Here is a 22,687-nt window from a genome sequence, read left to right as displayed (position 1 = left end):
CTGATATTGCACAGCACGCGTCTTTTGCGTTTCACCTCCATACCCGCCGCGGTGGCTCAGTGGTTAGGGCGCTCGGCTACTGATCCGGAGTTCCCGGGTTCGAACCCGACCGCGGCGGCTGCGTTTATATGGAGGAAAAACGCTAAGGCGCCCGTGTGCTGTGGGATGTCAGTGCACGTTAAAGATCCCCAGGTGGTCGAAATTATTCCCGAGCCCTCCGCTACGGCACACCTCTCTTCCTTTTTTTTCTTTCACTCCCTCCCTTATCTCTTCCCTTACGGCGCGGTTCAGGTGTCCTACGATATATGAGACAGATACTGCGCCATTTCCTTTCCCCAAAAACCAATTATTGTTATTATTATTACTCCATCAAAACGTGTCCAACGCGGCCGGATGCGAACCCAGGAACTTTCGTGCATAATAATAATAATGATTGGTTTTCGGGGAAAGGAAATGGTATGTCAAGTCCTAAAGAAGAGCGAGAAAAGCCTCGGGAACGCCACACTCAAATGGACTCCAGGACACGAGTTGGTTCAGGGACACCTGGAGACTAGTGTCAATGCTCGAGCGCACATCACCCGAGAAGATCGTGTCCGGGACAAAAAGGTGCAGCAGTCGGTTCTCATACAGTGTGGCCCAATCTTCGAACACTACAGAGAGACTATACGAACTACCCGCCACCTCACAAGACCCTTATCAAGGAACGATCGGCCACATGGAGGCATTTGCAGATAAATATACCTATTAATGCACCCCTCAGTCTCCTAAACAAAATCCACCCGACTGTTCACAGTAACGCATGCCCACCATGCGGAGACTATCCCTCACTCTACCACACAGCATAGGTATGCCCCAAAACGACAGCTGACCCTATTAACCACAACCCTATTCTTGAGCACGGGAGGCCCGCGCTGACCAGTACGAACACCAGCTCCGGCTGATAGACAAGGCAGAGCGGACAGCGCAAGCTGTTTGAACCATGGATTGAGGGCCACGCCCATCGGAAGACAACGACAATTTATTTTGCTGACAAACTCATCCACTCACTGCACTTGTGCTTCGAATGTGACACAGCAACAATTACGGGGAGCTGGCGGCAAAACTGAAAGGCGAAAAACAGTGGACACGAAAATGTTTGGTAGCGATATGCATTGGGGAGCATTCGTAGGAACAGCTACCGGTGTACGTATATTATTTTCACATACACGCTTGAGGAAGGTCCGGCTACTGCGGCCAAAACGTGGATATATAAACGCCAGTGTTAGGGACATCACACGCGACGGTCTGTACATATGTTAACGTGTAAATAGAATACTTGTATATAGTACCTCTCTCCCCCTATCCGCTCTGCCTCTCCCCTCAACTCTGTCATTTCATTTCTCCAGTCTGCCTGCTATAACTTTATTTCCGCTGGCCCAGCTCAAATGTGCTTACAGCGATGGCAGATGTCAGAGCTAGCAAAAATATTTTTCTTCCTTTTAATTATTATTTTAAATAAACTACTACTATTAAAAGCCAGTGTTGATGTGCACTTTCTATTTTATATCACAGAGTGAGTCAGTTAATCTTATGTTCACAACAGCGTTACCTTCGTTGCACTGTTTTCCCTTGAAACCAAGGGGGCATAGGCAGTCTCCACTCTCGTGATGGCAGCTAACTCCGGCCGGACAGTTGCAGCGCTGTGAACAATCATGGCCGTACCAGCCATCCTTGCACTCTGCATGTGGAAAAGAAAAACAGAAAGCTGAGGTAAACCTTGCTATAACAAAACGATATATTGTGAAATTTATCTTGAATGTACTTGAAAGAACGAAATAAACAATGCTACTCCCACTCAACTTCATTAGATGAGGCTTAACTTTCACCGTGAAAGCCAGAATACTACTATGTTCAAGTTTAGAAATTTGGCCGCTACGATTTTGCTGGTGTACTGCGTTTTGCACTACACGGACAAAAATTTTTGCAGTTTGTGGGGACTGGGCCTGCTCTTTCCCCTTGGGTTTGTTTCCCCGCAGTGTAGTCCTCCCTAGTTACATTCACTAAAAAAGAGGGCGCCTACAGACGGCATGATTATCACGTGCGTAGGGAAGACAGCTCTCTGCCTCTTCGGCCTCGGGAACTCGTCGCATGCGGATGTTTCGGCACGGCGCTTCGCTCTCCGCCAGTAAGGCGAGACCTCGTGGGAACATTTACCGCGAGTTCTTGCCACCTGGCCTCAGAGCTTCTCTCTTGCCCTAGCGTGGGCGAACATGCGCTCGTACCCGTGCCGGTGAGTTGTCGGACGACCTCGATTTCTTTGCGTATTTTGTTGTAAGAAGGCGTTATTGTTGTTGCAGCAATAAATGCCTTTTCTGTGTCAGCCTGTGTCGTGTTCCTTTGTTCCCAGCAGACCAATGCCCGCCGTAATCGGCATGCGCTCAGTAGCGCACGCGGTCACGGAGTTGGGTCGGCGGTTTGAACGGTTATCCGCGGAAAAGCGGGGAAAGCTGTAATAAAGCGAAAGCTTTACTGTCTGGTCAAGCCAAGGTCATCGGCGCCGCAATTTCACCTTCAAGTGGAAGAGCGATGGAGATGTCGTAGACAGGAGACATAAACGTCACTCGACGCAAATGCAACCGCGCGCCGACGCCGTGCCGACCGCTGCGCAGACCACCCCCTTGACAGCTGTGGCCACATGACTCGCCGATTTCTGGAAAGAGGAGCCGGCGCCGCTCCCGCGGCATTCGCACTGCAGTTCTCGCTATGGACGGAGCGAGTCGGCCGGAGCAGTCTACGTCGTCGGGACAGTTTCGCTAAACCCCGCTTGGCTGAGCTACACTGCAACCATTTTGCCTCCTATTTTAACCCCACAAGTCGGAGGGACGGACAACCCGCCACTTGAGCTGGTATTATGCAATAATACCAGTGATGTAAACTGAACAACGTTATCCCAAACGGGACTTCTTGTTTACACATTTCTTTACTTTTTTCTCATGAAAAAAAAAATTGCCCACCCGCCGTGGTGGATCAGTGGCTTCGGCATTCGGCTGCTGATCCTAAGGCCGCGGGTTCTATCTCAGTCTCAGCGACCGCGTTTCGGTAGAGGTGAAACGCAAAAGGCGCCCGTATGCTGTGCTGTGTAAGAGCACGTTAAAGATCCGCAGGCGGTCGAAATTATTCCGGAGCCGTCCACTAGAATTTTTAGAGCTATAATGGCTCCGCCAATAATAAACTTTTTCACTACCACCACCTTTTACTCCCTCATTCCTCCCTTTCCTACAGCGGAGTTGAGGTTTCAGCCGAGAAGTGAGGCAGTTAGTGTGCCCCTTTTATTTCTTAAAAAAAAACAGTTCAATTGGTTACCGTACTCTGGTGCTGTGCCGAAGGCCGCTAGTACAGATGAAGTACAAAAGGCGAGGTGAAATCCGAGCTTTTCGAAATTATTCCGGAGCCCTCCACTGCGGAGCCCCTTTCTCTCCTTTCTCTTCTAGCATAGCGCCTACCGCTACCACGTACCGCCCCCCCCCCCCCCCCCCCCCCCCGCTGCCCATGCGCAGATAGCCCTGAGAGATGGCGCCACTTCCACGTCAACGGTGCGCCTACGTTTTGGGTCGGGACCAATCAACGTGTGCGCAACACGGGGGGGGGGGGGGGGGGGGGGGGGGCTAGCGGTAGCGGTGCGCGCTATCTGAAAGGTATCTAGAAATAATAGAGAGTTATAGCATGATAGGTACCGTGATCCGCTTCCGCGGGGCACGACTGCGTACGCGCTGATTGGTCTCGACGCGGCGAGCGTGCACGCAGCTAACGGGCGCGTGACGCAATCTGGGACACCCATAGCATTCTGCGCACGCGCAGTGGCGCATGACGCAAGCGGCTCATGCATAGCATAGCACGTACCGCTAGTACGCGCACGCTACCCGATAAAATCATTAGGATGTTTCAGTCCCACCGTGCGGTAAACACGTTAATAACAGCAATTGCTGCCGTACGGCAAATGTGGGCAAGCCAGCAGGCAACGGTAATAACGGCAGCGCGTTACCGTATTTGCCCTTCGGCTGTCTGTTTTCTTCCTTTTGATTAGCAAATAAGGCCTCGCCCAAACAGGCAAGGCCTCCCAAAAATTTCCCTATAAGCTCATTAGGGCTCCACTCCCCACGGCAATCTTTAGTAAAAGGCGAAAGATTGGTACGTTGGAATGGGGTAAGGCCTGAGCGCAATTGCAACGTGGACGTTACCGGACTCCATTACCGGCATGATGTCAACGTATGCAGGTTACTCTGTAGAATCAAACAATGATTTCGAAAGATGAATGTGCCGAAAATTCGAATACTGCAGAGCCAAACCTTTTTGACTTCTTAATGTATAGGACACTTACTAAAATTTAAATTTTACTTGAAATTAGATAGCACAAACTCAATTTTCAAGTTTTATTTTCCACCTGCGGCTGAATGAGCGTGGCATATCTTAGATTGTTTAGGCTTCCCCCATCGCTGGTGCCATCTGTTGGCCGCAGGGCGCAGCAGTTTTTGGCATCTGAAAACCTTCGGTGGCCGCGTTTAGGTGGAGGTGAAACGCCAAAGGAGGGCGTGTGCTTTGCCATGCCAGTGCACGTTAAAGATCCCTAAGTGGTCGAAATTTTTCCGGAGTCCTCCGTACGCTACCCGCCGCGGTGGCTCAGTGGTTAGCGCGCTCGGCTACTGATCCGGAGTACCCGCGTTCGAACCCGACCGCGGCGGCCGCGTTTCGATCACCGTGGTTTCGATGGAGGCGAAACGCTAAGGCGTCCGTGTGCTGTGCGATGTCAGTGCACGTTAAAGATCCCCAGGTGGTCGAAAATTATTCTGGAGCCCTCCACTACGGCACCTCTTATGCGCTGCATATTGCAATCACTCAGTTCAGCCCTTGGGCGCGGCCGGGCAGCCACCAAACCACGTGACGTGACGTCGCGACAGCCGGAGGAAAAGCTGGGCTCCAAATCGCGCGGTCGCGCGCGGCCGCAGCCACCACCTGACTCCCGCTCCTCCCGCTAGGGGCGCTGCGCCGGCGCGTGACGTCACGGAGGAAAAGCTGGGCCCCAACTGGCGCGGTCGCGCGCGGCCGCAGCCACCACCTGACTCCCGCTCCTCTCGCTAGGGGTGCTGCGCTTTGACGTCACGGCATATGTATAAAAGAGCTGCGCTCCTTCGCCGGGACAGTCATACCCCTGTCACACGGGCAATTCGAGGGCCCTCGAACCGATAGTCTATCGACTCAAAGGCGATTGAGCGCTGCTACACGGGCAGTTTCAATGGCGATCGAGTCAATAGCCTATCGAATCAACGGAGCAGCACGGAACTCCATCGAGATATGCAACGCATTCTTAGATTAACCAAGCTAAGCCTGGCCATTTTTTTCTTCCTTTCTTCTTTCACTTCCTCCTTTATCCCTTCAGCCAGAAGTCTCCACAGCATCTAAACAATAGCCAGCGGTCCCCAAAATCCTTCCCCCTTTCCTCTCAATAAGTTTTATTCCATTCCGCTACGGCGCCTCTTTCATTCTTCCTTCTTTCACTCCCACTTTCATCCCTTAACTCACGGTGCGGTTGAGGTGTCCACCGAGAAGCATGACCTTTTGCTCAAAAACAAACTCACTTTTAGTTTTTCTTTCACTTTCTCGATCCATTCTTTCACTCCCGCCTTCATCCCTTTCCCCACGGCGCGGTTCATATGTACACCGTGTAGTGCAAGAGTTATTGCGTCTTTCCTTTCCTCAAAGAAACAAAGCCAATCGCGGCGCACCACGCGGTGGCTAAATCGCCCAATGGTTTGAGCGCTCGGATAATGACCCAGAGAACCCGGGTTCAACCCTGTAAATAGTTTGTGTATATTAGCTCTTCCCCTCTTCCTGTCCCGTCACCTCTTTCATTTAATTTCTCCATTCTGCCTGCTATCCTTTATTTCCGCTGCCCCCGCTCAGGTGCTTCAGTATCGATGGTAGATGCCGGGGTTAGCAAAAATATTTTTCTTCCTTTTTATTATTATTTTAATAAAACCACTTACTACTAAAACCCCGGCCGCAGCGGCAGCGTTTCGATAAAGGTGAAACGCAAAAGACGCCCGTGTGTTGTGCGATATGTCAGTGCACGTTAAAGTACATCAGAACAACAATTATTCAGGAGCCCTCCACAACGATACCTCTTTCTTTCTTCTTTGCCTTCCTCCATCATCCCTTACCCGCCGCCGTAGATCAGTGGTTAGGCGCTCGGCTACTGAGTCGGGAGTACCCGGGTTCAAACTCGGCCGCGGCGGCCCCGTTTCGATGGAAGCGGAACGCAAAAAAAAATTGCTGATGGCCTAGCTCTGTTAGGCCAGGATATACGTAGCGAAAGCGCTGTGACTTCTGCATCGGAAGAGTGCATTCACTAGATGCGCCTTTATTTATGGTTAATGGTTGAGCCGTCGTCGGGGGAGCGGTAGCGTCTCCGCCTCAAAGGCCCTGGTTGGATTCCGAGCCTCGGCACAGGTTCATTTTTTTATTCAGTGAGTGTGCGGGGGGCTTCAGTGGCTCCAATGCATGCCGCCACCGAATACGTTGGTTAGCGGTTAACCGCAGGCTCTGTTAAGGCGCGTTTATGCTCCGGCGTAACGCGCGCGCGGGCGCTGAACGGCGACGTCACGTCGGCCAAGGCGAGACCTTCTATTCTCCGACTGCGCTTGACCGCCAACGCGTTCGGCGGCTTCGGCGCACTCTGACCGCACTGGCGGAGACTTGGAACATGTCTCTATTTCGCGCCGAGTGCGCCAGCCGCCGCCGACCCGGCCAGACGGGTTCGGCTCCGCGGCGAGGCGCGCTTTGTGACGTAATGTGCCTCCTTGGAGCACCGCCACGGCGAAATAGCAAGTTCGCGGCCAGTGAAGCTTTTGCTTTAAAAAGACCGTGTGCTGTGCGATGTCAGCGCACGTTAAAGATCGTGAGGTGATCTTAATTATTCCGGAGACCTCCACATAGTGCTCTGCGCGTGTGTTTTTATTGCTCCATGAAGAACTATAATCACGCACACAACCTGTACACATCTATTGTGTAAATAGTTTGTGTACATTACCTCTCCCTCTGTTCTCTCTTCCCGTTCCATCGCCTCTTTCAGTTCATTTCTCCATTCTGCCTGCTATCCTTTATTTCCGCTGCCCCAGCTCAGGTGTTTCAGTATCAATGGCAGATGCCGGGGCTAGCAAAAATCTTTTCCTTCCTTTTTATTATTATTTTAAGAAAACCACTTATTACTACAACTCCACAATGGCACCTTTCTTCTCTTAGTCCCTCAATTACCCCTTCCCTTACGGCGCGGTTCAGCTGTCCACAGAGATGTGACAGATACTGCGCCACTTCCTTCCCTCAAAAGCCCCGCCGCGGTGGCTCAGTGGTTAGGGCGCTCGACTACTGATCCGGAGTTCCCGGGTTCGAACCCGGCCACGGCGGCTGCGTCTTTATGGAGGAAAAACGCTAAGGCGCCCGTGTGCTGTGCGATGTCAGTGCACGTTAAAGATCCCCAGGTGGTCGAAATTATTCCGGAGCCTTCCACTACGCACCTCTTCTTCCTTTCTTCTTTCACTCCCTTCTTTATCCCTTCCCTTACGGCGCGGTTCAGGTGTCCAACGATATATGAGACAGATACTGCGCCAATTCCTTTCCCCTAAAAACCAAATATTATTATTATCATCATCCTTTCCTCAAAAACCAATTGTCCAACCAGCTGACTTTAATAATGTTGCTACCACGAACATAATGTCCGCCATTCGCTATCCGCTGGCAAAAATAATAGCTATGCGCTGGCAAAAATAATAATAGCTATCCGCTGGCAAAATAATAATAATAATTTTATTATTATTATTTTTGCCAGCGGATAGCGAATGGCGGACATTATGTTCGTGGTAGCAACATTATTAAAGTCAGCTGGTTCTAGTAACACACGGTCGTAGGTAATTAAGAGGCTACTAACTATTAAGTTTTTAACTTTTCGTTTTAGGGCGCAATGTTACATAGCGGAATCGGAAGCATTCAAAAATGATATTAGGCGAACTCAGTTTTTAAATTTTCTAAATCGGGACTCTAGGTCGATATATCGAACGTGTAATTATGTGCATAGAAATAAAATTGGTTTTGAAAATTGGTTTTTGAGGAAGGGAAATGGGACAGTGATTGTTTCACATCTTGATCGGTGGACACCCGAACAGAGCCGTAAGGGAAGGGAAGAAGGTGGGAGTGAAATAAGAAAGAGAGAAAGAAGTGCCGTAGTGGAGGGCTCTGGAATAATTTCGTCCACCTGGGTCCGTATTCCGAGTTTGTGTCGTAATTAAAAGCCCCGCCGCGGTGGCTCAGTGGTTAGGGCGCTCGACTACTGATCCGGAGTTCCCGGGTTCGAACTCGACCGTGGCGGCTGCGTTTTTATGGAGGAAAAACGCCAAGGCGCCCGTGTGCTGTGCGATGTCAGTGCACGTTAAAGATCCCCAGGTGGTCGAAATTATTCCGGAGCCCTCCACTACGGCACCTATTCTTCCTTTCTTCTTTCACTCCCTCCTTTATCCCTTCCCTTACGGCGCGGTTCAGGTGTCCAAAGATATATGAGACAGATACTGCGCCATTTCCTTTCCCCAAAAGACCAATTATTATCATAATTAAAAGCGTCATAATCTGGCGCAGCGGCCACGCCTTATTGGCCGAAACGCCGGTGGTGGTGGTGGTGAAAACATTTATTACGGATGAATAGGAGGTATGTTTGGATCAGCCCGTAAGGGACCGATCCGTACAAGCACTAGGTGGAGGTCCCTAGTATGGGACCCCAGTGGCGGTTGCCGCCGCCCGGGCGCGCCCGACTAAGGCTTGTTGGGCCTGTAAGTCGTGGCAGCCGAGCAGGGTCGCCTCCCAGTCCTCCCGGGTTGGGTTGGGGATGGGGGGAATAGCGGGGTTGGAGGGGCAGGCCCAAACCATGTGATAGGTGTCAGAGGACACTGCACTAAAGTGTGGGCAGCTGCCACTAAAGGAGGGGTCAAAATGTTTTAGCGCTGCCGGGCACAGCAATGTATTGGTGAGAAGGCGGAGAAGGAGCCGCTCATCCGCCTTCTTCAGGCCTTTACATGGACTAGGGTAAAGGCGATGACAATTTTGAAACGCCGGAAGCGGATCTGGTGGTTCGGATGCAGCGAAAAGAGTTGAAGAAACCGGACCGGTGACGTCACATGGCAGACCATGCGCTGCGGCAACCGCAATGGAGTGAAATTCTGTCACCGCTCACAGTCGTAACCGAACCGACTTCAGCTTCCGGCGTGTCGACTAATCAGGTGAGGACGCTCCACCAGATTATGACGCTTTTTATTATGACACAAACTCGGAATACGTCCGCTGCTGATCTAACGTGTACAATCATCGCACATCATACGGGTGCCTTTTGCGTTTAGCCTCCATCGAAGCGTAGCCGCCGCGGTCGGGTCGATTTAGTTGAAAAAAACAATGATTTTTGAGGAAAGGAAATGACGCAGTATCTGTCTCACATGTCAGTGGACGCACAAACCACGGCGTAAGGAAAGGGATAAAGGAGCGACTGAGACAAGAAACGAAGAAATAGGTACCGTCGGATGGCTCCGGTATCGTTTCCACCACCTGGAGATTAACGCGCACTGACATCGCATAGTAAACGGGCGCCTTTGCGTTTTGTCTCCATTGAAACGCGGCCGCCGAGGTCGGGTTCGAACCCGGGCACTCCGGCCCAGCAGACGAGCGCCTTTGCCGCGATTTTCTTTCCTGCATGACCTAACCTAACCTTACGCAGCTAACGCCCTCTTATCTCCTTTTTTTCCATGGGCTCGTGAACGGGCCCTCCTGCTCCACCAGGCAAGGGCTGCAGCATCTTATTATGAGGGAAATGGTATTGAGGGTCGAAGGAAATCCACAAAAAACCTAACAAAACGCGGTTTTTAAGTGCTATATATGACTATTGAAAACGCGCTGTTCACACAAGCTGACCTGTGCGCCCAATATTATGCGCAAAATAAAGCGTTTTCTCGTGCTGGCAAAAAAAAAGCTCACTCAGCTCGCAGCTCGGCCCTTCTTTGCCAGGTCGGCAGCTGCAGGCTCCGGTCACGTGATCGCAGGGCTCCCAGGGCCTGCAGTTGCACCTCTGCGAGCAGCCGTGTCCGAAGAAGCCCTCCGGGCACACTGCACTCGCGATCAAATATGAGCCGCAAAAAATGAACAGCAGTGAACGGCCAAGCACTGGGTTCAAACTCTTAGGCACTTAGTTTTAAAGTTTGCAAGAAAGGATGCCCACCAAACAACCATTGTGTCCTTTCTCCGCTACAGGCGCTTAAGTTTACTACCAACGTTTTATTTTCCACAAAAGAGGATTATACTTAAAATGGCGGTTTCAAGCAACGTGACAAAACAACCACTCCAAATCATGGCAGTTGGCAAAACCTGCAGGGACCCGGAAAAGGAAAATTCTTTGAATATATTGGGCAGTGAAACATATTGGGCAGGCGCTGCAGCCATGGAAGAAGCTTTGATCATGTAAACAGTTGTTTCTCGGCTACAATTAGAAGCTTTCCACGTGTCTAGGGAGTATGCATGGTGTAAGTGGAATTCCCTCCTTGTGAAAAGCTCCCAAAAAGTCAACAGTAAGCCCGAGCACGTTTTATGGTGATAGTAAAAAGGAAAGAAGAATGGAAGCGGATTCGCGTGTCTTTAAACGTGCGCTAAAGAACTTTGAAGCATCTCTTAGCAATCATAACAGTGAAACGAACACAAACACCCGTTTGAGCGCTAATAGCTGAACATTTCCTGTGCGCTTCCGAAATTTCAAATTTCGTATATATTCGACATTTTTCAGCGCACAGTGAAAAGTTAGAAATGCAACAAAATATATTTCAAACATGTTATTGCACCCAAATTATCGTAACTTAAACGATTAAAAAAATGTCAACATCTGCCCTCCGGATCTCGGGCGCACAGTCCGAAAAAAATAATAAAAAATATCAACGCCACGCTTTCACTCACCTGATTCGCAGTGGGTTCCTCGAAATCCTGGCCTGCAATGGCATGTGCCATCGACTTGTGAACAGGTGGCTCCGTGCTGACAACGGCAATGGTGTCTTGTGGTCATAGGAATGGCTGTAAACGCATGCAACGGAGTCTCAGTGGGAAGAGTACTGTCGGTAGAGAGCTCTTGCGATGATGCTGTAAAAAGCCGCGAAAAGATGCGAAGCAGAGTTCTTGCTTTTTTTTCTTGCGGAGGCAGCTCCTAAAATCGCCTTGAAGAAAAACTAGATCAATATCATCTAGTAATCTGCACTCTTCCTGGGTCTCAACCGTAGAAACCGATTTCTTGGAGAGCATATTCCACACGTCGCAACCTATGCAGTCACTTATTATTAAAAACCAGGGAGTCCTCACCATTGTTGCTTTGAGACTTTTCTGCGCCTGCTCTACACGGAAATGATATCAAAGGTGGCACTAATAAGACGCGTGTGCACTGATATCGTGAAGGGGGCAATAGGGCCCCAACCCAATCACCTCCCTGAAACCAGTTAATGGTCAATAAATGTTTTTTACCACCACCACTACCACTGATCGCAACAAGGAAACACTAAAATGACTTTGCACACGTGAATAAGTCTCTGATTCAGAGCGCTGACCGCGTGTGATGTATATGCCACAGAGAAAAACAAGGGTTACGGGATGAACGAAAGCATATCTATGTATACACATATACGCATTATACATACACATATTACATGTTAAATATACATTACAGATATAAGCATTATACATATATGAGAAATGACCATTAGTTAACCTAAGTTCGTAGAAATCACGGCAAGAGCATTTTATAATGATCACCAACACACCACTTTCATGGTTATCTTCATCACTTAGCCTCATTCATTATTGTCATTCCCTGTCACCACCTCCCCCCCCCCCCCCCCCCCCCCACAAAAAAAAAATAAATGCAGTAGGCTATGAGGAGCACCGTAGTTATGTGCATAAGTGATCAATTGCTATACGGTTCATCGGCGTTTATTGCTTGCACATAAATGCTTTCATCTTTATCGAATTTCGGCCGCTAAGGGTCCTCAAGAGCAAATTACACAGCTGTGCGACCTTTCCTGAAATCGCCGTTAGAAAGGCCGCTGGAGCGACCTTCGCTCAGCATTCTCACCATCTGCGCAGTCTCCACCCGGGGCTGTGCATCCGCACTGTCCGGTGACGTGGTGGCATCCCCGTCCCCGGGGGCATTGGCAGCGCAGCCGGCACTCGGGCCCGTGGAAGCCCTCCGGGCAGCGGCGCTCGCAGAAGCTTCCCACCCAGCCAGGACCGCAGATGCACGCGCCGCCCATGGGGTCGCACGCCGCGTTCGGCTCGCACTCGCAACGCCGGCTGCAGTTGCGCCCGTACCAACCGGACGGGCACGCTGCCATGCGGGGGAGGAGGAGCGGTTGCTTGCGCCACAACTCAGTTGAAACAATAAAGCAGATTGTCTAAAACGTCAACCTATTCGGACCAGCCCGGTTACCACAGGATGAAGATGGTGATGACGATGATGAATTTAATGGCGCAAGGGCAGCTTTGGCCAAAGAGCGCCATAGCACAAGGTATTTTCGCTGCACAAGGTGGGGTCAAAGACCAATTTCCCAGCACCACAGGTACAGAACACATTTTATACTGACGTAACGCTGTGATTACCTCCACTTATTTCCTCTTCTCTTGAGACTGCTTGGCTTCCACCGCCTAAGCTACCTGCTTAATATGGAGGCCATTGTACTGATTCCTATAGTGCTGCTTCGCATACAGTGCCATCTTCTTCGAGGCTTCGAGTTTTTTTTTTTTATTGCGCTAGAAGCAAAACCCCAATCTCAGATATCACCGATGTTTCTCTCTCCGAAGCCTCTCTTAGCGAACTTGGCATTGCTCGGGAATAGCAATCTGGGTCTCACAAGCCCCACCGGTGGCAGCACCTGCCATTGCAGGGCAACGGCGGATCGCTTAGCCGCTGCACTACTGCGCCAGCAGTGGCATGAGAACTCCCAGGGATCAGTGAATGTAAAGGACAGAGTATGACCAATTCCGCATATATGGGCATTCCCCATTAACGTTAACGCGTCATAACCTTGAGGCGGAACTTAAATATGATTTCGCCGATCTTTGCCTGAAGTCTGCTTGACCTTGAAAACCGAGCCTTGAACCGAAACCGAAGTGAAAACCGAAGCCCTACCGCACCTAATTCGCACTTCGCCAAACCACCCTAAACGATGCATCTTTTTTTTTTCTACAGCGACAGCTGTTAGTGCGAAGTGCCTCGGTTTGGCGTATCCGCCAGTCCATATTTCCTCAGCACTGTCTGTGCGCAGGGGCGAGCACCAATCGCGTGCTTCCACACCGCGCATTTGGTCACGTGGTGCCCGCCTTCCGTTAGTCTTTCGTCGACTCTAGCGCCCCCTTTGTGGCCGCCACGCGCAACTCTCTCGGCCTTCACAACCGCCACTATATATACGGTGCTCCTCATCTATTCATGATTCACAACAGCGCAGCAACCACGGACAGAAGGTAGAATGTCTAAGCACGGCAGCTCGATCCCTCCTCGTGGCCTAAGTCTCCTCTATATCCGCGTTTGCTGCGCTGTTGTCAATCATGAATATATTACCAACTCGCTCAAATTTATTCACTCATCTTCTCCCCTACGCGCTGCCTTTCTCCCTTCAACAACGTTCTTGTGCGCGCAGCAGCATGCTTTCAACACCACGGAAAAATCTCTTCTTTTCGCTAAAGCTTCAACAGTTTCTTTCATTACTGTCTCTCTCGCTCTCGACTACGAGAGACAGTGCAATGGTGTGGGCTTGGGGCAACCATACAGCATCCGCCTCACCGTAAGTATGCAACGTACGGCAAGACAGAACTGGGCGAGTGTGACCGTAAAGATTCTTCTTCTTCGATTCCTTTCCATTCTTACCGTCCACCTCACAGAACGGGTGATTTCAATGACAGTGCGAGAGGGTAGGTATTTGACCTAGCCAATGGCGAAGAGCGCAAAACACACAGAGTGGAACAGAACTGAAATAGAATCGCATTATTCTGGGTCTGGCTCACGCCAATCAAGGACCGAGTTCACAAAGATGCCCGGCCTAGGTACTGGAGTGGCCCGTGATTGGCGTACGCCTCTCCGTGGGCGATCCAACCACAATAGTCACTAAAAACAAACCTACACACATTCTGTTTTCCCCGTAGAACCGTGCAAAAGAAGTGAAACGAGTTGCTACCAGCTGTTTCTAAGACCACCGACTTCTCAAAAGAACTGAAATGTCTTTTTTTTTTTGTCAAGCGAAGATGGCGGCCTTGAGCTGTATTTGTAGCCTCATTTTTGTAGCGAGAGCTACACTGGGCTACCAGTCGAGCATTTCGCGGTGCATGGGATAGGCCAGTTGCACACATGCGCCGTTACCATGGCAACCGGAGGGAGGCAAGGTGCGGCGTGCGCTTCGCCGTCGCCGCGCCCGCGCGCCCGCTCCACCGTGGGAGCCGAGCTTGACGCCACGCGGATGAGCAGTTTTGCGCATGCGCCGATGCCATGGTAACCAGAAAGACCCACAGGTGCGCCGCGCGCTTCGTCGCCGCACGCCGCTCTATCACCCGAACCGCGCGTCGCATGCGCAGCGCTGCGTACAAAACGCGGACATGCGGACCCCGTAGAGTATCTGTTACGGGTCCAATTGGGCTTATTTTTGGAAATGTGGCGGAGAGTTTGAAGGATGCTTCACTCCCGCCACCGGTTGGCCCAGTATTGCACTACCTCCGGGATCGGCCTTGTCTTTAGCGCGTCTTTACTATCGTCTTTTTATCCGATCTTTCAACTCTCCTGCTATCTGCACGTGGTAGCGATTGTGGCTCGTCTTGAGCCAGTGAGCAGGCCTGTGCACTTTCCTTTTCTTTCTTCCTGGCAACTATCTATCTATCTATGGGCGTCTGTATCACAACGTTTGACATACATGCAGAGAAGGAGAGTTCAGCCGCTGCTAAACGGCGGTACAGACAAGATAAGGTTAACTCTTCCGATCCTAAGATTGTCGCCTGGCAGTTGGCTACTCCACAAAGAGAGAATGAGCGTAGAAGGCGAAGAGAGCAGCCGAGACGCCCGAACAGAGAGAGGAACGCCTTGCCAAACGGAGATGCCAGACCGCTGAGCGTAATAGACGGCGCATAGCTGCCGAGGTGTAGCCTATGGAAGGCGTCAGTCAACGGGAACCAACAGAAGAGAATGTGAAGGCCCGTCGTGTGACTGATCGCACCATTCGAGTTTCCGAAAAACAAGCTCAGCCAGGGAAACGTACTACCTCTCGCTCCGTATATCCTGGCATAGCCGAGCTAAGCCACTGCCAATTTTTTGTACTCTCTTGTACCCTCTTCACCTTTAAGTTTTTTTGTCATGTCGTAATTTCCTTCCTGGTAGTGTTCAAAACATTTACATCCAGAATGAATGAATGAATGAATGAATGAATGAATGAATGAATGAATGAATGAATGAATGAATGAATGAATGAATGAATGAGGGCTGAGACGGCCGCCAGCCAGGAACAGTTTTCGGGCACAAAAAAAATCGCATTCGGCGGGCCGCGACGCCTGGGATAAAATGGTGCTACGCACGTACTGAAACTCACACTGAATTCACTGCGGCCGAATGACTGCCACTTACGCATGGTGCAGTGAGGACCGTGCCAGCCGGAGGTGCACAGGCATTGACCCGTCGCACGGTCGCACTCAGCGTTGTTGGCGCAACGACATGTCTTCAAACAGTTGACGCCGAAAGTTCCAGGGACGCACGCTGCGCAGCAGGAGAGAAGAAATCATTGCAGTCATCATCACCAACACCGTTATCAGCGCCATCAACAGCAGCCAGTTCAAATCAAACGCAGGATGTGATTTTACAGCGCTAGTATACCCCTAGCGCCATGGACTACGCCATCAAAGTAGCCTTTGGAAGCCACTAGCATGCCATGTTAAACTAACGAGGACAAAAGTCTCCAGGACACGTGAGCGGAACACGAAGCCAATAGCTCTGTTATTAGCCGTCAACTCGGGGCCATTCTTGTAGAGGTTAAAATCGAGACACACGCTCTAATGTGTGGTTGTCAGATGAGGTGATTGGTCCGGACGTGGCACCAATGCTTAATAATAATAATAATAATAATAATAATAATAATAATAATAATAATTGGTTTTGAGGGAAAGGAAATGGCGCAGTATCTGTCTCATATATCGTTGGACACCTGAACCGCGCCGTAAGGGAAGGGATAAAGGAGGGAGTGAAAGAAGAAAGGAAGAGGTGCCGTAGTGGAGGGCTCCGGAACAATTTCGACCACCTGGGGATCTTTAACGTACACTGACATCGCACAGCACACGGGCGCCTTAGCGTTTTGCCCCCATAAAAACGCAGCCGCCGCGGTCGGTTTCGAATCCGGGAACTCCGGATCAGTAGCCGGGCGCGCTAACCACTGAGCCACCGCGGCGGGTGCAGTGGTTCTAGATTGTTTTTTGCGCGTCCTGGAGAGATACTTGTTCACGACAGTGCAATTATTTCGACAACCGGTAATATATGACGCTGAGAAAAATCGTCAAAAATGTCATTTTTGTGCTCCGGAGAAGTGAGCCCTGTTAGACGCTTCGCAAGAAACGGCACTCTTGGCAACTCACTGTGCTCGCAAAGGGTTCCTCTGAAGCCCGGGGCACAGCGACATCTTCCCGCTTTGTTCTCGTCGCAGGTTCCCCCGTTCCGGCACTTGCAACGCTTGGCACAGTCTTCGCCTCGGCAGCCAACTGCGCGGAACACGACAGTGCACAACAGTAAAAAACAGCAAACGCAGTTCCAGATTTGAGCACGCCCGACAATTCTGGACAAAAGAATTTGAGAGCGGGGAAGAGTTTATGAACGGGATTTTTCTCATATATTGTAAGATTTTACTATAACGATCAATAATCCGCTGATTCGACTGCAGGCCTGCATTTTTTTGCTTTTAACGTTTTTTGCAATCGTAAAAAGCGTTCCCTATTGGTTTTCTATGGCAGTCTTAACTGCTCCATGCGAGTGATAGAAAATGTTTAAAAGAAAGATTTTTCTACATATCGGAAGAATGGACCATTACCTTTAATATTTCCATAACAGTACCTTATAATTTTCTAATATTCAAAATTTTTGTCCAAGAATGTTGGACATGGTGCATCAAGTCCTGTGGTGTACTCAACTAATGCGGCGTGTATACTTTCCTATCTAATCGCAAACAATCCGACCTCGGTTGCTTTCGTTGTTACAAATAATGCATAGATCCACTTCTGATCGCCTGTCGATTTCTTCATAAGAAGAATAAAATTTTATTCGGTAGTAGTGAAGTTGTGAGTAACACTTTTGGCCAGGGTTTCTTTCCCGTAGTTTTGAGTCTTGATGCAGTTGCAGCACTTGCTTTATGATACTCAAATTACGTGGTGTACTTAAGTTGCTAGAATCAGCCACGTAGATCCGAAGGCAGTCAGATTTTGTTTTCATAATTTTGGCAATTAACTTTTATTTTTAAATTCTGGGCAGTACCATGAAATATACGAGGACGAGGACATCTGGGAGGGAAATAAAGTTGAACCTCATTATAACGAAGTTGAAGGGGCCCGACGATTACTTCGTTATAGCCCGTGTTGGCCGAGCTTCCAGGGGGATCGTTATATGCATTATTTCGTTATATGCATTATTTCGATCGTTATCACGAGGTTCGACTGTATACATGCTTACGGTAGACCTTACGGGGAACTGTACATTGCTCAGTAGAATAGAACGCGTCCCGCTTGCCTTGGTTGCGATCTCCGGACCGCTTGCTGTAATGTGCGGGGTTGTCCGAGCTGCACCCTCCAGTGACGGGGTCGCAGCTGGAGCAGTTGCACCTCAGGGCACAATTCGTGCCCCACGAGCCTTTCGGGCAGCGGTGCTTGCACCTGGCCCCCGTGAAGCCCGCTCCACACACGCACTCCCCACTCTGTACGCAAAAAAGAGAGAAAGAGAGTTTATCAGCGACACCCAAGGAATGCTCTGGCATGTAGCGAGGATGGAATAGCGGTCGCTAACCGAATATTTCGAAGACTATAATGGTGGACAAGTTGGCGGCAAGTATAGTGAACTCGCGTTAATTTGAACTCGCTCAATTCGAACTTCCCGTTTATGTGGTCTGACGTTTTGGTCCTGTCAAAGTAAAGTGTATTAGAAAAATTCACGGAGAGAGAGAGGCAAAGAGGAGGAGGGAAGGCAGAGATGTTACCCGGAAGGATACTCTGGTTGGCAACCCTGCGCGGGGAAGAGGGGACTGAAAAGAGAAAGAGAGAAGAAGGGGCGAGAAAAGCCGTTTCATTAAAACTTGAACAGTAGCCGCGTTTACATGAATGCGACAGAATGCGTCTTGAGTCAATTTTTTCAGAGAAAGAGCAGGCTAGTGAAAAGGAAAGGCGAGACTCGTCCTCTACTCTCTTCCTAGATGTTTTCGCACTTTCCCTCGAAAAGCGCACTGGAGCGCACTTCTTTCGCATTCATGTAAACGTGACTAGTGTTCAGAACGTTACCCGCCGTGGTGGCTCAGTGGTTAGAGCGCTCGGCTACTGATCCGTAGTTCCCGGGTTCGAATCCGACCGCGGCGGCTGCGTTGTTATGGAGGCGAAACGCTAAGTCGCCCGTGTGCTGTGCAATGTCAGTGCACGTTAAAGATCCCCAGGTGGTCTAAATTATTCCGGAGCCCTCCACTACGGCACCTCTTTCTTCCTTTCTTCTTTCACTCCCACCTTTATCCCTTCCCTTACGGCGCAGTTCAGGTGTCCAACGATGTACGAGACAGATACTGCGCCATTTCCTTTCTTCAAAAACCAATTATTATTATTATGTTCATAACGTTCAATAGGAAGTATACATTGCTTTCTCTAAGTGGCATGCTTAGTTGAAACTTATGTTAACATCTGTTTGTGCACTTGTGGGATGACGGACATTGCTGACCTTGTGTACCTGCGATGACCGCTAAGGAAAGTGAACCCTCTCAAGGGAGGCAAGCGTACCACCGGGTCGCATCGGAGGGTGTTGTCGCGGTCGCACTTGCAGACCTTCACGCAGTTCGGCCCGTGGGTGAAGGGAGGGCAGGGCAGGTTGCAGAAGCGGCCGTGGCTGCCGGGCGGACACTCGCAGTGGCCGAAGCGACGGTGGCAGCGACCGCTCGGGCAGTCGTCGGGGCAGAGCCGCTCGCAGCGATCGCCGTACCTGCCTGCACGCATTTCGCACGTGCGGATTGAAAAAAAAAAAATAGTTAGCGGTGATCAACTGGATTGATGGGGGGTGGGGGGGGGGATACGATAGCATTCTTGTTTCACTGCCCAATCTATTCCAATTAAGATTCTATTCTGACTCTTCTTATTCTATCGCTATTCGCTGCCGCTTCTGGCAATGTGGAGAAGCGATTGCGAAAAAAGAATAGCTCCCTCAAGGCTCATTTTTGCACAGATGTTTCTCGAGAGACTGTCTATACTGCACGCAGGCTTGCTGTTGCCTGATAAATTCGTTTATTCTAGCGATTCCTTTTTACTGCCATCTCTCGTTGTTTGTGAACTCCACCTGCGGTAACATAGCAACACGTGTCACACTGACAGATCGTTGCGAGCCCTCATACCACTGCCGGCGCAGTGGTGCAGCGGTTAAGCGATGTGTGACTACATCGGAAGGCGGCTGCTTCAAACACAGCCACGAGTGGGGCTTGTAAGACCCAAGGTTGCTTTCACAAGTAATGCGGAGATGGCATAGCTCCCGGAAGCCTCATTCGTCAGTGCACGTTAAAGATCCCCAGGTGGTCGAAATTGTTCCGGAGCCCTCCACTACGGCACCTCTCTCTTCCTTTCTTCTTTCACTCCCTCCTTTACCCTTCCCTTACGGCGCGGTTCAGGTGTCCAACGATGTATGAGACAGATACTGCGCCATTTACTTTCCCCCCAAAACCAATTATTATTATTATTATTATTATTATGATCCAGAGTTCCCGGGTTCGAACCCGACCGCGGCGGCTGCGTTTTTATGGAGGAAAAACGCTAAGGCGCCCGTGTGCTGTGCGATGTCTGTGCACGTTAAAGATCCCCAGCTGCTCGGAATTATTCCGGAGCCCTCCACTACGGCACCTCTTTCTTCCTTTGGTCTTTCACTCCCTCATTTATCCCTTCCCTTACAGCGAGTTCAGGTGTCCAACGATATATGAGACAGATACTGCGCCATTTCCTTTCTCCAAAAACCAATTATTGTTATCATTATTTGCACAAATAGTTCTTCAGGAGGCTGTCCATTTTGCACGTAGGCCAGATGTTGTCTAAGTCATTTTCTTCTCAGAAATTTTCATGTTTGCTCCGCCCCCTGCACTGCAATATGGCGCTCCAGCGAAGCTGCTGACTTCACGTGAATTCGCTCTACAACTGATACAGAAAATTAAATGCGCTCACCGAAAGGGCAGACATCGTTGCAACGGTGCTTGCCGTTCGCATTGGGCGCGCAGCTGCAGTGGCCCGTCTTGTGGTGGCACAGGGCGTCGCTTTTGCAAAGGCACTTTTCCTTGCATTCCGCACCGTACGTACCCTGAGAAGAGAGACGCGATGACATTTTTAGGCTTTCTCGCCGTGGCTTGGATTCCGCGTAATTGCGCATTCTTTAAATTAAAATTCCTGCTGCCGCGGTGGCTTAGTGCATGGTTATGACGCTCGGCTGCTGAACCGAGAGAGGCGGGTTAGATCCCGGCCGCGCTGGTTGAATTTCGATGGAGGCAAAATTCTAGAGGCCCGTGTAGTGTGCGATGTCAGTGTACGTTAAAGAACCCCAGCTGGTAGACATTTCCGGAGCCCTTCACTACGGCGTCCCTCATAGCCTGAGTCGCTTTGGGACGTTAAACCCCCATAAACCAAACGTAAATTCAAATTTCTGTTCGTGATGTAAAACATTTTGCCGTCACCGTGCCTCAGAGTATTCAGCTGTTTTATTTTGCCAAGTTGCAGGCCCTACCGTAACGGGAAATCCAGTACGAGCTAAAAAAATCGCTAAGTGCCAAAGCGTCGCTTCCAAGTAAGGCTGAAATCATATAGATACGTCAATAATCAAATAATTTCGACAAAATTAGGTTTTCTCTCAGTTCGACCACAGAGGTGGGTGCATATGCGGTTAACTGCAATTTGTACAATGACGCGTCGCGCATGCTTCGATCGACGCAACGTGCCTGCGCAAACGCGAAAAGCGTGTAGGTAATTTTCACCGCCTGTCTTGTGCTATTAAGCTGGACGTAGGTTTCGCTGAGTTTTGCATTGTTCTGCAACTCCATCAAAACCATCAAATGTTAATGACAGTTGAAAAACGCAACAAAATATTTTCTGTAGTCATAACAGTTTTTGTAGTATTTTTGCCATGACCTTGTAATAACAGAATTATCTGTAGTATTCTTCTATCCATTGTTGTAACGCCAGAAAAATAATACAAAGAATACTACAGTACTACAGAAAGACAATACAGTAATAGAGAAACATCTGTTGCTACGACAAAACATTCTGTTGTGTTTTCGGCACGATTCCGCCCTTTCTGTCGGGAACGTTTACTTCAAGGGCGGATGGGGAGTGCCGTTGGTGTGGTGCATCATTCGAGACATCACTAATGGCGAATGAGAGTGGGAATGAGCCTTAGAAAGAAAAAGATGGTCTGGTATGGGGGCCTGAACGTCCCAAAGTTGCATGTGGATTATAGACGCCGTAGTAGAGGGCTGTGGATTAATTTTAACAAGCGGTGGTGCCGGTTTCAAACCCCGGACCCGAACGAATTTTTTTTAATCACGAAGTTTATGTGGAAACTGTATAGGTTTTAAGGCGATAACCTTTAATGGCTCATACTCGCGGTGACCGTCCGTCCGTTACATCGCCACCTTGTGATGTCACGTGGTCATAAGGTGACGTAACCTTAAGATCACCGAAATATCTATAATTTGGGTAAAAATTGCAAACGGCCGGCTATCGCCTCCCCGCAGTTAAGAGATATCTAAGTGCCTCCAACGAATTTTTTTTTTTTGCAGGCGTATGACTGTGCTTGGGTGGATGCCAATGAGTAATTACTCCCTTATCACAAATCTGTATCACCTTGGGGAATTCTCCTAAAACATTTGACTAACACCTGGGGCTCTTTAACGTGTAACGCAGCACACTAACGTTTAACGGAAAAGAGCCGTAGACTACGCATCAAGACAGACGCCAGTTCCTATAGCGAGAAATAGTATTTGAGAACTTGCTGCTCGTCTAATTGTTATTTACTGTCAGAAACATGTACCAAACAGATTGTGTACTCAAGAGCTGGTGCCGACAGTGGCGTTCAATGTGCCGTTAATCGCAACGGTTCGACCTGACTACAGCTTTTAACCACTATGACTACCATGGACAATCCTCTTAGATTGCAGAACCTTACCTGAGGACATTTCTCGTCGCAAAATTCTCCGGTGAATCCCGGCTCACAGCGACATCTCTTGGCAGTAGAGTCACACGTGCCGTGTTTGCAGGCACGACACTGGTGCTCACACTTTTCACCGAACAATCCCTTCGGACATTCTGTAAAGAGTGCAGAAGATAAAACAAAAAAAAACACTGCCAAAAAGTCGTAATGCATGCC

The 22,687-nt window shown here is 49.7% G+C and overlaps 1 protein-coding gene and 1 non-coding gene across 3 annotated transcripts in view; both read right to left on the bottom strand.

Moving 5' to 3' along the window:
• LOC144121458 (uncharacterized) overlaps positions 1-22,687 on the bottom strand; it is a 41,541-nt gene that overhangs the window by 14,963 nt on the left and 3,891 nt on the right. For both annotated transcript variants that reach the window (XM_077654665.1, XM_077654664.1), the window contains exons 5-14: positions 22,487-22,626; positions 20,497-20,629; positions 19,078-19,280; positions 17,834-18,017; positions 16,693-16,815; positions 15,695-15,823; positions 12,170-12,421; positions 11,008-11,187; positions 10,042-10,170; positions 1,589-1,717 (exon numbers count right to left, since the gene is read on the bottom strand). In XM_077654665.1, coding sequence (XP_077510791.1) covers positions 1,589-1,717; positions 10,042-10,170; positions 11,008-11,187; positions 12,170-12,421; positions 15,695-15,823; positions 16,693-16,815; positions 17,834-18,017; positions 19,078-19,280; positions 20,497-20,629; positions 22,487-22,626 — 1,602 coding nt within the window. The remainder of the gene's footprint in view (positions 1-1,588; positions 1,718-10,041; positions 10,171-11,007; positions 11,188-12,169; positions 12,422-15,694; positions 15,824-16,692; positions 16,816-17,833; positions 18,018-19,077; positions 19,281-20,496; positions 20,630-22,486; positions 22,627-22,687) is intronic.
• LOC144122283 (U5 spliceosomal RNA) lies at positions 4,073-4,197 on the bottom strand. Its single transcript, XR_013312888.1, has one exon. It is a non-coding gene; the product is annotated as a U5 spliceosomal RNA (small nuclear RNA).

Source organism: Amblyomma americanum, chromosome 2 (genome assembly GCF_052857255.1).
Source record: "Amblyomma americanum isolate KBUSLIRL-KWMA chromosome 2, ASM5285725v1, whole genome shotgun sequence".
In the NCBI taxonomy this organism is placed as follows: domain Eukaryota; kingdom Metazoa; phylum Arthropoda; class Arachnida; order Ixodida; family Ixodidae; genus Amblyomma; species Amblyomma americanum.
The sequence above is the reverse complement of the archived record's forward strand: the minus strand, read 5'-3'. Positions and strand labels throughout refer to the sequence as shown.